The sequence below is a fragment of the Melitaea cinxia genome, chromosome 7 (genome assembly GCF_905220565.1).
Source record: "Melitaea cinxia chromosome 7, ilMelCinx1.1, whole genome shotgun sequence".
Taxonomy (NCBI): domain Eukaryota; kingdom Metazoa; phylum Arthropoda; class Insecta; order Lepidoptera; family Nymphalidae; genus Melitaea; species Melitaea cinxia.
This window is the reverse complement of record NC_059400.1, coordinates 15973362-15987856: the sequence shown is the minus strand read 5'-3', so window position 1 is coordinate 15987856 and position 14495 is coordinate 15973362. Positions and strand designations below refer to the sequence as shown.

Here is a 14495-nt window from a genome sequence, read left to right as displayed (position 1 = left end):
TAAAAAATATTCTATTTTATTTGTTTTTTTTTTATAATTAACTTGCTTACACATTATATTATTTAATAATTTTCTGAAAAAGAAAGGGTAATATTTTAAGGAATATTATTTATTAGAAAAAAGAACTATTCCTAAATGACAATCAGAGTACCTAGGCAGAGTGGCCAACACAAGGAAAAAAATCTATAGTCAGGTGACGAATTCTTGTGACAGTTCTTGTTTCAAGAAAAATTTCGCTTTAAATTCGCCAAAAAATACACAATAATGGCTCTCCAGGCTGCAGTCAAGGGAAAATTAATCAGTGTTATAGGAGATGAAGTGAGTAAATCGATTATAATCACTATATCACACTTTTATTTATTTGTGTTCGTAGGATTTATTTTTAATTGTATGAGCATTAATTTACTTTTGTTTAATAGTATAATTTTGTATCTTTTCAGGACACTTGTGTCGGATTCCTCCTCGGAGGGATCGGAGAAATCAATAAGAACAGACACCCAAATTTCATGGTTGTGGACAAAAGTGAGAACCTTAACATCATCTTGATTTAATGAAAACAACCTACATTGACTACTATGTTGATGAAGTGCATAAAAATATTTTTTATTTTGATTTTAAATAAAATTGCTCTCTAGTTATAGCATGAGCCAGTGAAATAGGAATAATTATGGCTAACATTTTCATTTTTATTCATTTTCATTTGAATGTATTTAAATAAATTTGTTGTTATATCAGTCTACTATTACCTATCGCACAAGCATTAAATTGCTTATCTTAGGAACAGACAACTGAATGTCAGGATAAAAAAAAATCTATTTTTGTTAGAGTTGTAATCTTATTATGATTTAACTCACTGTATTTAAATGTGTAGTGTGCAGAAATTTAGCTTTTTTATAATATATATATATATATATATATATTATTTTTATTTTATTAAAAAAAAAAAAAAAAAAATATATATATATATAATGAAACCTAAAATGCAAAATGTCAAAATTTTACATTTCTTACAGACACACCAGTAAGTGAAATTGAGGATTGTTTCAAGAGATTCGTCAAACGTGATGACATCGACATCATCCTGATCAATCAAAATGTTGCTGAACTGATCCGGCATGTGATTGACTCACACACAGCTCCTGTACCATCAGTATTAGAAATCCCGTCAAAGGATCATCCGTATGATGCTTCTAAGGATTCCATTTTACGTCGTGCTAAGGTAAATAAATCTAAAAAAACGATTTCCTATTGAACTTCTTGTTCTCTATTTATTTATTCTCCATTATACACAAATACAAATGAGGTTTGGAGACAGTAAAAATTTTATTATTGTATGTAATATAATATGTAAGTACTCATCAAGTATAATGATGAAGTTTTGTGATATGGTTCTATCTTTCAATCTTATTTGACTAAAGTAGCATATGCTTAGCATTTAAAGCTTTAACTTCGACTCAAAATAATAATAATAATAATAATAATAATATATTCATATTATAAACTCTAATGTAATAGTAGTTTACAATTATGTTTGTTAAAAATACAAAGGAAAAAGTACTGATTAATTTTTTTCCAACCTTTAATTATGAATGGAAAATCTAGAAGAAAAAAATCACTGTCTAGATACAAATCGCAACATCAAATTTTTTGAGTTAAAAAAAAACAATTCAGTTGATAATCAATAAGCATGTTAATTTGAAATAAACTTTATAATTTTTTTTTACAGGGCATGTTCAACCCAGATGACTTGGTACGCTAAATTAATATTTAGATAATGCATGACATGTTTTTGTCTGACTGCAACAGGCTGGCACCTGTATATATTGCCATCATGAAGAAAATATACTAACAATTGATAATTTCCATATAAATATCGCATTTATTAATGTTCAGTGTGCAATTTTTTCGACAGTTTGATTTGAAATAACATTTCGCTCGGATTAAATAAATATTTTTATCCAGATTAATCAGTGTGTTCAAATAGGCAAATTATTTAAAGTTATTATTTCTATGAATCGAAACATTGTATAAATAATAGATTGTTGTTGAGAGTTGTATTATAATAATATATCGAAAAAATGTGTTTTATTTATCCTTAACAAGTGCATGCTGTGTGACAGTTTGTTCTTTTTTTTTGTTTTCTATGCAAAATAGTACTGTTGTAAGGTAAGCATTTTCTTTGTATAGATGTATGTATGTGTATATTTTATTCTATATATGCGTCTTTCTTTTTTCAGTCCATGTTTGGTGCAGATAACTACGCAACATAGATAATTTTTAAAACCAATTATATCACGTACTTATCTAATTTATAATATGTATATTAGATGCTTTTTTAATAAAACAAATAAAATATATCTTTCTTATTTATTTACATGTATTATTAACAACTTACACATTATTATAGTATTCACACACATACAATATATTACAGTGCACACAATAACAAATATATATTTTTGGTGTTTATACATAATCTATGGTTATTATAGTTTATGGTTACCCGTAAAGAGAACAAAAAGCGGTGAGTGGTTAATGTAAATTTGATTTGTTTTCATTGGCAGTTTTAATCGTCGAATTCGGCGATATCATTGTCAGTTCTCTTATGACCGACCCAATCCCATTTGGAGTAATGGAGTTTAGTTTTCTTAAATTTGGGATTCTTGGACGTAATGCGCACGAAGATCCGACGACCGAATAGAGGCTGTAATTGTCTGAAGTTGTCGACGAGGGGAAGGTTCAAGTTGGAGAGGAGACCGCGGAAGTTGTCCATCTAAAAGCAATAGATTTATTTTGTTATCAAGCTTAAAATTTATCATAATCACGATTACCTATTTCTACACCGTATAAGACATTATTATTTGTTTTTGTAGCGTAATAAAATATCGTTCCAAGTTTATGCAACATTTTAATAGTATGATGTACCTTGACTAAATTTGAATATATATTAGGAGGATGAATAAAAAAAAAATTACCTGGAAAACTGAAATGGGAAGGTAGTCAGAGAAAACAACCCATGTAACGGCTTCAGCACAAGGGGGAGTGGTCAGAGAGCCCTTGTAAGTGTAAAAGCGTTCAGTGTCGAGTCCTGAAAGGATAGATGAAAGGGAAAAGGTATGGGGAAGTTGCATGGTAGTGTTGTAGTTTTCAATTGCCGATAAATTCTTCACGATTGGAGTTAAAAGCTTAGCGTCGAACTCGACAACCTGGTATAAAAACAAAAGTTAATGGTAACACTGTTTCAAATAAAAGTGCCGAATTTTTGCTACCAAAGTAGCGTATATAAGATAAAAAAAAACGAATTTTCTAACATAAACAAAACCATGTAAGCTATACAGCTTAGGTACCTGATAAAAGAAAGCCAATACGCAAAGGCCGTCAGGATGTTGGAGCGCTTCAGCCAAGCTCCTGTATTTTTTGTTCCTGTGAATGATGTGCATTTCAAGGGGCAGTCTCATGTCATTTAGTGTGTGTTCTGAACCCCGATTGTTCTTGTCACCCCAATGGAAGTGTAGGCCTTCGATCTCGTACTCGTTATCAAGAGGTCCGCCAAAGATATATGGCAGGCGGAAACCTTTCTTTTCCTCCTCGGACGAATATTTGGGGATCGTTAGCGCTACTGTAAATTGAAAGCGTTAAAAATAGAATTAAGTCTATGTTTTTTAAAAATAAAATACAATTAATTAATGCCAATTGTAGTAGGAAATTTAACTTCAGTGCAATAGAGTGATATTTTTGAAATTCAAACACATTTGTTATGAAATGAGGATAGGGAAAATAATATTTTAAAAATACCTTTCAAAACTAAATTAGTGATGAAATTTAATTATTATCCACACATATCGAGAATTTATTTCGTACAAATTTACTTATTACTTCATCATAAAAATCGAAAATGGTATTGATAGCTTACCCGAATGTCCATTATTCGTTACGGTCAACGGTCCAGGTAAAGGGTTCTGGTAGCCGATCAGTTCCATGGCTGGTATGGATATAGGTATGGCCTGTCTCGCGGTGATAGCTATGGGTGATTGCTGCCGCCCACCGCAAGCAGGGTGCAGAACCGCCCAACGCCGTTGATCTGATGCTCGGTAGCCCCATCCGAAGACCAGGGATACTAATAGAGTTCAAAGTAAAATATTTTATTTTTTAAGCGATTTAAAAAGCAACAGGTTCTCATGACTACCCTTTGGCGCATTAAGTTGCTTACTTTAGGAACAGACGACCGTGTGTGTATTGTGTAGATATTTATTATTATTATAATTATTATTAATTCAATTGTATTTTTTGTATGAATCTCATAACTTTTTACTGGGTGTACCGATTTTGAGGAGTCTTGTTTTAAAAGTACCTAAGTATACTTGTAATGTAGTTTCATTTTTCAGTGAGATCTGGCGACTATACTATAGTAGTTTGAGTTATCATGAATAATACCTACGTATTTAAAGTCAGCTCTTTTTTTTGTTTTAAAATAAACACAAATACACAATTATTTATGGACTATAGTTACGCGTGTAAGACACATTCTATACAAGATATTGTTGCAGTTGCGAATTCGTCGAATAGGAAGAAACGAAAGCAAAAACCCATGAACCACGCAAATCGTGTATACTATAAATAAGTCTTTGATGTCTGCTAATATAGCGACGACTACACAACAAAATAACTATTGTTTATTGTACTGTACCCACCTACTGATGTCTACAAACGTCCTAGGTTATAGAGTTCTTGATGGAAAAGAGACCTTAATACACCACCGTGCTTAATTGTGGGGTCGTCAATGGCAATATATAATTTACTATAAAGAATTGCAAGGTAAAAGTTCTCTAGATAAAATTTTATTAAGTATTCTTCTAAAATATTTAATCTTGTAGAAATATTTTAATATTTTTGTAAAAGAATAAAATAAACTGTAGGTTGTATATTATTTTCTAAATATTCTGTCTGAAACAAATGCTTTCAATTTAAAAATTTGCAACGGTTTTTGAACATGTCTTTTCCAGACTAGATAAGAAATTATCAGGCATGGACAGGCAGGGTTGGATTTAGAGGTCTGGAAGCCTCAGGGCATCAAAGGAGTGGAGACCCCTTGGCCCCAAATTATTTTCCAAATAAAATGTAAGGTAAAACGCGAAAAATAATAACAAAGGAAAAGTTGTTTACTATTGTTTACTAGTCTGAATTAGAAATATTTTTCCGACGTCTCTATTGTGGGGGCCTTGGGGCTGTAGCCCCAGTTGCCCTCCCCTAAATCCGGCCCTGTGGACAGGCATGAACAAACATGGACAGGCATGAACAGGCATGGACAGGTATGATTAGTCCTCGGCGTATTTAACGCTTCAGACATGAACAGGTATGAACAGGCGTGATTATGTCTAATTTCAGGCCTGATCATACACGATCAGGCGTGGTCTGATTATTTTTTCCCGGGTATACATAATTTACGATACGGATCTACATATACATATGTATTAATTTACTCTCTATGATATGATATGTATTAATTTTCTCTATGATACATTAATAACTGAGGTAGGGCAGAGCAGGAATTTCCTACTCAAAATATGGAGTGGCCCAACTGGGATAGTACCTCGACCTTACAGAAGACCACATCTAAATAATTCTGTTTTCAAGCAGTATTGTGCTCCTGTTGGTGTGTAAGGTGACCAGAGCTCCTGGGGGGATGGAGATTGGGTCGGCAACTCGCATATTAGTTTTTTTTTTCTCACCGCATCTTTGCACCGTATCTAATAAGCTAAAACTATTTATCGATTTACAGCTAAAAGGGGTTGCAATTTTTAAAATTCGAACAACAATGTCATTTTAATGAAATTATGACTCTATGTATCAATCAGTACAGACTATAAAGTTTTTATTTATTATCCGTCCTCTAGATATATTACCCATAAATCAAAGTCTCATTAAAATTTATAGAATATTCTACTGAATTGTTACGTGTGCTGTTTAAGAAGCGTAGATGTGAAGAGATGTATAAGAGTAGGCTAGGTGTAAAAGCGACCCGACAACCTTCATTTTATATTCGCGACACGGACCAAGGGTATTTCTGTGTTTTGGAAGACAAATCTACTATATGTAATTATGCAAACACGCCTTAAATTATTCGTCTAACGAGTTATGGCGCTTTTTACGATGTTCTTTGGTTATCAATCAATATATCAATTGTTATGTAAAAAAGATGTTCATTGTTAGAATGTTTAATTCTTATTCCTTGAAAATGATTCTCTGTATTTTTTTATCTGTTTCTAATATTTTTTTCGGTAATTTATGCAAACACGCCTTAAGGGGCTACACTACCTCAGCTCGAATTCAGATTTTACCCGTACTAAATACACATGAGAATTGAGAGCGCTTGCTTGTTCATCGCGCGAATTATATGTATTTTCTTCCCACAAACATTATCAATCGTTATTTTTTTTAAAACGCAACATATAAAATGTTCTTCATACTTATTTCAATTACCATGCTTAATCTCAAGTCCATAACTTCTATATTTACTGAGATATTAAGGTTTTAATACAAAAATAGAGGTAACTTTGCGATTTTTTCGTATCGAGAAAATTTTATGAAATCATGTTTTCGAAACATATGAAAGATAGTTTATGTCCTGAAATTTACCATACATAAATTTCAAACTTAAATATTGAGTAGTTTGGAAGATATAGACATCCTGCCGAGTAGAAAATAAGCAATTTGAGGTAGCATACACTCTTAAATTATTCGTCTAACGAGTTATGGCGCTTTTTACGATGTTCTTTGGTTATCAATCAATATATCAATTGTTATGTAAAAAAGATGTTCATTGTTAGAATGTTTAATTCTTATTCCTTGAAAATGATTCTCTGTATTTTTTTATCTGTTTCTAATATTTTTTTCGGTAATTTCTAATAGGAAAATCATAATATTATTGGAAATTCAATGCTCTATTATAGTAGCTTCTTATCAACAATATCTTTGTCAAAGTTTTTTTTATTTTTTATTTAAAGTTAACTTTTAAGTTAACTTCCGCCAACCCGCATTGGAGCAGCGTGGTGGATTAAGCTCTGATCATTCTCCTACATGGGAAAGAGGCCTATGCACAGTAGTGGGATATTAAGGGCTGAAGCGAATTTAAAGTTAACTAACATCTTTTCCTAGTTGACAGCCCTTTATTTATTTATGGTAGGAGTCTTGTTTTATAATAGACTAGTTGTGTCCGCGACTTCGTCCAAAACAAAAATTCTAAATACATAAAGGAAGTATCCATTTAAAAATGAAAAAAAAAATATTGATTTCAAACTATAATATTGATACGCTATTGAATTTTTATTTATTTACGCACTGTGCGACTTCGCATGTTATTGTTCCGTTTGCAGGGTTATAAAATAATTAAATTTCTAAACTAAAAGTAGCCTAAGTTACTCCTTATTACATCAGCTATCTGCCAGTGAAATTCTCGACAAAATCGGTCCAGCTGTTTTAGAGATTAGTTGTAACAAACAAAGAGACAGACAGACAAACAAAAATTGTAAAAAATGTTATTTTTGTTTGTGTACCGGGTATAGATCCAAATGCATTTAGTAAAAAGCGGTTATTTTAATATTACATACACTACAATTTTATTTATTTGTACACATAAACCGCTAAAATATCAACTTTTGTGCTGCATAAAATACTAATGTAAAACGTGACGTATTTCGTGTGTGTGATGTGAAAAAACGTGATATATTTCATTAAAAAAAAATTTGTTTTGTTAAATCACTGTATATAATATTATTATATAAATTTTATATATTTTTCTTAAACTACTAATCGCATTTATATAAAAATAGTCGCAAATACCTATATCAAAATATGTGACACTCATAATTACTCGGTTTTTATATTTAATGAGACCCTCCGATATACTTCGTCATTCTAAAATAAAAGACTGTAAAATTATAGTGAAGACGATTCTAATATAATCGCTTACAAATTATATTATATTCTAATGAAATTATACACGTTTGTATTGTTTAAGTACCTAACTAGGGTACTTACTTTAGAAATTGTAAAATAACTTAGGCATATTGAGTTTCTTATTAATGTGAATATCTAACTAAGTAGATGTGCTTTTAACAATATTTGTGTAATAATTGTGTTTGCTCGCAAACGAAAAAAACCGACTTCAATTACATCGACAAGTAATACAACGTAGATCGACGAAAACATAGTCAAGCTACTACGCGTTATCAAAGATTACTCAAAAAGTAGTTATCATATCTCAATAAAATTTATATGTGACCACATAATAAACATCAGCTTTCGATTAAATTAAAAATTATCAAAATCGGTACACCCAGTAAAAAGTTATTGCGGATTTTCGAGAGTTTCCCTCGATTTATCTGGGATCCCATCATCAGATCCTGGTTTTCTTATCATGGTACCAAACTAGGGATATCCCCTTTCCAACAAAAAAAGAATTATCAAAATCGGTACATCCAGTAGAAAGTTATGTGGTATAATACAACGTAGGTCGACGAAAAAAGCATCAAGTAAAAACGCATTATTAGATATAACTCGAAAAGTGGTTGTTAGATCTCAAATAAATTTAAATGGGACCAATTGGCACACACAACCTTTCGATTAAAACAAAATTTGTCGAAATCGGTCTACCCGGTCAAAAGTTCTGATGTAACATACATAAAAAAAAAAAAAAAAAAAAAAAAAAAAAAATACAGTCGAATTGAGAACCTCCTCCTTTTTTGGAAGTCGGTTAAAAAGTAGATAATCTGGGAAACTTTATATAGCCAATTTTTGTTTTGTGAATAAGTACATTATTCGTACTGTGTTTTTTTTTGTTACAAATTTATATTTCTGTTAGCCCTAGTGACCTTTATACCGTCTTCGGTAAGGGAGCCCCGGTTACTGAAAGCCAGCCGTAGAAAAATTTAGAGCTCTAGTTAAGATTTGGAATTGACGTTCGTTTTAGGGTGTCTCCTAGTGCGATCGCACCTTGGCTTAGAACATCGTAGCTATACTGCTGCTTCAGCCTGTAATATCCCACTATTGGGCATAGGCTTCTTTCCCCATATAGGAGAAGGATCAGAGCTTAATCCACCACGCTGCTCCAATGCGGGTTGGCGGATATATTCCCTACTCTGAGTAACGATCGCTATCAGGTGTACATGATAACAACCGGGACCGACGGCTTAACGTGCTCTCCGAGGCGCGGTATCGTAGCTATAGTGCGTAACTAAAGTAGTTAAACATATTTTAGCCTGAAGATATTAAGGGATTAAAATCTAAATAAAATGTTTACTATCGTAAGCTTTTATTATGCATATAGAGCTAACGTTGATGAGGAGTCTGCGAGTAAATTATATGTAGGAGAATCGGCAAGAGACAAAACTATTAATCGGGTCTAGTTTCAGTTTTCGCTACTAAAAAATATATGTATATTACTTGATTTTTTCTGAACGATAGAAGGTCATTTTTTATTGCTTATTTATTATAGACGGTTAACGGAAGAGGCTTATATAGTCTCCAGATCTGTGCAAAAACCAACAAACGAGTCTCACAGAATTTAAACACGTACACACCTACTTATATGGCGTAGCCTGGATTTTTGGCCACCAAAAATTTGCTGACCTATTTTCCTTCTGCACTACCTTTTTGAACATTAAGATTTCCGTTTTCGAGAAAAAAAAACAAAAAATAAATTATCTACTGATTACATCTCACAAACTCTTACAGGCGTCCCCTTGAGCTGATAAAATCCCTTTCTTCCGCTACTAATTTTATTCTCGCGTCTTTCTCTCTCTCAAAAATTCTAAATACATAAAGGAACCAGATACCCATTAAAAAATGAAAAAAAAAATATTGATTTCAAACTATAATATTGATACGCTATTGAATTTTTATTTATTTACTGTGCCCACGACTTCGTCCGCATGGAACTTAACAAAAAAGTTATTGTTCCGTTTGCAGGGTTACAAAATAAATAAATTTCTAAAATAAAAGTAGCCTAAGTTACTCCTTACTACATCAGCTATCTGCCAGTGAAAGTCCCGTCAAAATCTGTCTAGCTGTTTCAAAGACAGACAAAAATTGTAAAAAATGTTATTTTAGTACGTATATGTACAGGCGGTTATTTGGATATTACAAACAGACACTCCAATTTTATATATTTACAAATGAGAACATTGAATGCAGCTGAAACCATAATAATCAGAAGAAAAAAAAAAACTTTTTAAAAACTTAAAAATACACTACAAAATAATGAGATTTTAATATTTTCAGTTATTCCTGAATTGTAACTAAAAGTTGTAATTAAAAATAAATATAAAGCACATTCTACCCTGTTGAAAATTCCAAATAAAAAACGATAATTTATATGGGCAGTTATTGTAAAGATCTATCTGGAATCCAGATAGCCCAGATAAAAACAGATAAAAATATGTGGTGTCATGGGACACCGGGTAGGAACGAAGTTCCTTCGGATAGTATAGAAGCAACACAATTTGAAAAAAAATGTTGAATTTTATATATATTTTCTAGTTCTTGATTTTTTTTTTAGTTTATTTATTGGTTTTTAATTATTTTCTAAAATAACAAATACCGTAAAATAAAATAAATCAAACAAAATAATAATAATTCAAACAAAAAAATAATTTATTTTTGTCGACAGTATAAAATTACATAAATAATTTAAAAAAAAAGTTTAGTAGTAATATTTTAGTTTTACAAACGTCATATTATGCAGACGTGTGACTGATATTACGTCACTTCCGTTATATATTTTTCTTACGGTTTTAGCATCACATTTTTTCAGTTCGGTCGCCCAGCCGAATGTCAAGCCTGCCGTAAGAAACTTCGTTCCAAAAATTGTATGAAAATTGTATGAAAATTTTGGATTCCCTGTTTCAAACACACAATAGTTTACAATAAGTTCCCATACAAATCATCGTTTTTTTTTTTGGATTTTTCAGCAGGCTATCTTGTCCATTACACGCACGTCGGTATTATTAATAAAGTTTTACAAATCTATTTGTACACTACTCGTAAGTCCCATATCGAATATCTTGTTATATTTATGAGTGTGATTTAATTATTATAATAAGTATCATCCTCAATTCGTTATCTAAATCAAGATTAGTTCGTGACATTTCTTGTATTAGCGCTGTGAGTTATCGCCAAAGATAGGTCTTTGCCGTCAGTGCGTCAGATGTAATGAACAAATACAGATGACCTTTAGGTATCTAACATGGATTTGAGGTCAGGTGTGCTGAAATTATTTTCATAGATAATTGATTATCCTTTTAGATACATTTTGCACGATTTGTTAAGAATAGAGCCGTGTAGGTTTTGTTAATGCATTTGGTTTAGAGTCTGTTAAAATACAAGGTGACATACAATGTAATCTTTAAAAGATTACCTCTTACTACTAAGACAGTGAATATCGTTGATCAAAATCTAGGTCGTTTAATTTGGTAAACTTATTATTATTAAGTATATTGTCAAAAGAGGTTTTGTGAAAGAGTACCCTCGTACTACTTACGTTACTAGTACTCTACATTAAAGTCACTTTACGACCTACTTCAACTATTACAATTATGAGTTGTTAAGTTACAATTATAAGTTATTTTAATTACCTAAATGTTGAGCAAAGATTAATGTCTAATAATTTCGCGACAGATTTAATTTGCTTATTCTTTGTAGAGCTAAAAATTCATTTGATTTTTTTATATTTCTAAATATTCAAATTATAAAATAAATTTCAAAAAAATAATTAAATTTGAATATTAAAATGCAATGACATTATATTAAATTAAATTAAAAATTCTTCACTCAAATGATCTCAACCAACTTTTCAAATTATAGCGGAATTAAATATTTCATAGTAGGTAGAGGTAACTTTTCAGATTATTCAATGAAGTAGTTTAAGGGCCTGTTTCACCGTTTGTGGATAAGGTTTGTGGTATCCAACAGATAAAAGTTTTTGATACATTATTCTTTTTCACCATTGAATTCCACAATATTTATGCGATATTCGCAAATATGAATATAAAAGTTGTAGTTTATTCATTGAGGAGAAAGAAGTCCTAATGAACTATTATAAATCCTTCTGTTAAAGTATATTCGTAACTTATTTGCAGAATAAACTTTTTCCACAACTAAAAAAATTGTTATTTGTTTGTCGGATGTTTTTGCAATCCGATGTACGAAAGGAAGAGACCACGTGCTTAGCATGTCTGTCTCGTACGCGTTTTGTTTTGCTCCTAAATATTTATTTACACGCAATCAGTACTTATACTAAATTTTAGCATAATTATTAATGAACAATATTGAAACCTTCAGCATATCTGATTGTATGCACTAGTTATTTCTTTTATTAATTTTAAGACTATTATTTTGCAGTAAAATCTCTTAAATTTTGATTAATAATTCGATTTATTTAATTTATGACAATGAAAACTAAAAATAAAAAACAGAAAAAAAACATTTAAATAATTTTCCTAAATTATTTTAACGTTTCTTCTCAAAAATACGATACTTATTAAATTTTATTTTAAGCAATAAATTGATTAATTTTTGTTGTCTATCTTTTTATTCTTTTTACTTTATACAAATAATAAAAATATATGTCATAAAATTTAAAACTATTTTTTGAATAAAAAAGTAAACTTACCATTCACCCCCAAAACGGCGAAGATAGCTAAAATTACTGAATTCATATTATCACTTATAATTATTTTTTTAAATTGGTTTCTTTATAGAGGATCGATCACTTGATGCTTCCTTCCCCGCAGCTCGCAGTTTATATACTACACATACACATCTTGTGCACTGCAATTTCAATGGATTAGCGCGTCATCCACGTGAGAAATAACCCTCAAACATCCATTATCGAAAAAAAAAACTAAAACTAATTTTTCAATATTACGTAAAAAAAACCTTTTAAAAACGGCCTAATTCATTTCATTTAGTATTATTACCTATAACAAAATGAGTACATTTTTATTAAGAAAAGTGATACTTATTATGCAACAAAACATTGGCATTAATTGATTGATCCTTTTTTTATCATATATTGTTTTTTTTCAATTAAATTTTAACAGAAATTACATATTTTATCACTTGTAAGCAAAAAATTATTAAAATATCTATTCTATAATCTTCTTCATATCTACTAGAAAACTACAAAACAGTTGAGAGTAGGTCAAGTCGAATGCTAAAAAGCATTTTCGAACACTATGTAATTCGATATTAACTATATTTGTTAGTACCTTGTAAGAGACTAGTAACTTAGTAGAGCCAATTGCTTTTCTCTGGTAAAATATATAATTTAGGAATTTATTTTGAGGTAAGTTATCAAATAATTGAGTAGAGTTCACATTATAGCTAATTATCGCCTGCGACTTTATTTGCGTTGTGTTATCTGTGTTATGCTATGTCATTAAATTGAACACTTTTCTGGGATAAAATTTAGCCTTTTTTCTAACCTATCTCCGTGATAAATTTCTTCTAGATCAGTACAGCAGTCCTTAGATGATTCGTTAACAAAAATCTATTCAAGGTTTCTTATTTTGAAAAGTAGAAAGTAACTATGATTTATTTTATACTTTTTATTGTACCTACATATATCAAAGAACCAAACAGAATTATACAATATACTATATGAAGAAAGATGTACAAAGGCGATCTTAAGTATTACAACTTTTGAATTATAGGATAGGTCATAGAAACAGGAGAAGCCATAAAAAAGTGTAGGTATACCCCTTCAAACTCCCAACATAACATACCATTGTAATATATAAAATTACTTTTATACTAAGATATTATTGGATACGATAGTAAAAAAATAAATATGTAGGTAGGTAGGTCAGTCAGAAGCAAACCTTTTCTAGTCTAATACTATATTTTAAAATTATGATACTGTAAAATCTGTACTGTAAAATCTGTGTAATGTAAATTTTCTATTAAATGATAAATACTTACATATGTAAATGAATAATACTATGCATTAAAACTAACCATGCGTTCGAACAGAATTTCAGATTTACATTTGTATTGTTAAGAATGACAAATAAATATACGCTTTTATGTATAAAATTAATAAAAGTTCTTCTTACTGGTGTACCTGCTTTATACAGTCAAATGAACTATTGTATGAAATTCAATATCTTAGAAAATCTAGTTTAGGATTTTGCATAGATTATTATTCAACAAACCTATGATATAAGTATTTTACAATACTAAGGCGCTTTTAAGAACAGAATAATGGCATCTTTCAGAGGCAGACCAACCCTCAAAAAGGTTGTGCTCACAGCCGCCTGTAAATCGTGGAAGTGCTAGTCGGAGTACGAACTTGCTCATGAACAGTGATGACTTATAACCGACTTTTGAATTTAATTCTTTTCTTTTTACCGCGCGTTTTAGGTATGGCAAATAATCATTGCAGGAAGTGATACCTAGGCCATTTTGACTTGCCGCCCATGAATCAGCTGTTCTATTTT

General features: G+C 30.6%; 2 protein-coding genes across 2 annotated transcripts; one reads left to right on the top strand and one right to left on the bottom strand.

The window, feature by feature from the left end:
* Positions 1-159: 159 nt before the first annotated feature.
* On the top strand, positions 160-2357 carry LOC123655430 (V-type proton ATPase subunit F). The gene is made up of 5 exons (XM_045591243.1): positions 160-318; positions 441-522; positions 1014-1219; positions 1727-1750; positions 2238-2357. The coding sequence occupies exons 1-5, from the start codon at positions 265-267 to the stop codon at positions 2268-2270; spliced, it is 399 nt and encodes a 132-aa protein (XP_045447199.1). The 5' UTR covers positions 160-264; the 3' UTR covers positions 2271-2357.
* On the bottom strand, positions 2354-12713 carry LOC123654914 (carbonic anhydrase 7). The gene is made up of 5 exons (XM_045590771.1): positions 12668-12713; positions 3914-4117; positions 3348-3619; positions 2976-3206; positions 2354-2773 (listed from the first exon to the last, which is right to left on the bottom strand). Exons 1-5 carry the CDS (start codon positions 12711-12713, stop codon positions 2567-2569), a joined length of 960 nt encoding a protein of 319 aa, XP_045446727.1. The 3' UTR covers positions 2354-2566.
* Between the last annotated feature and the right edge of the window lie 1782 nt (positions 12714-14495).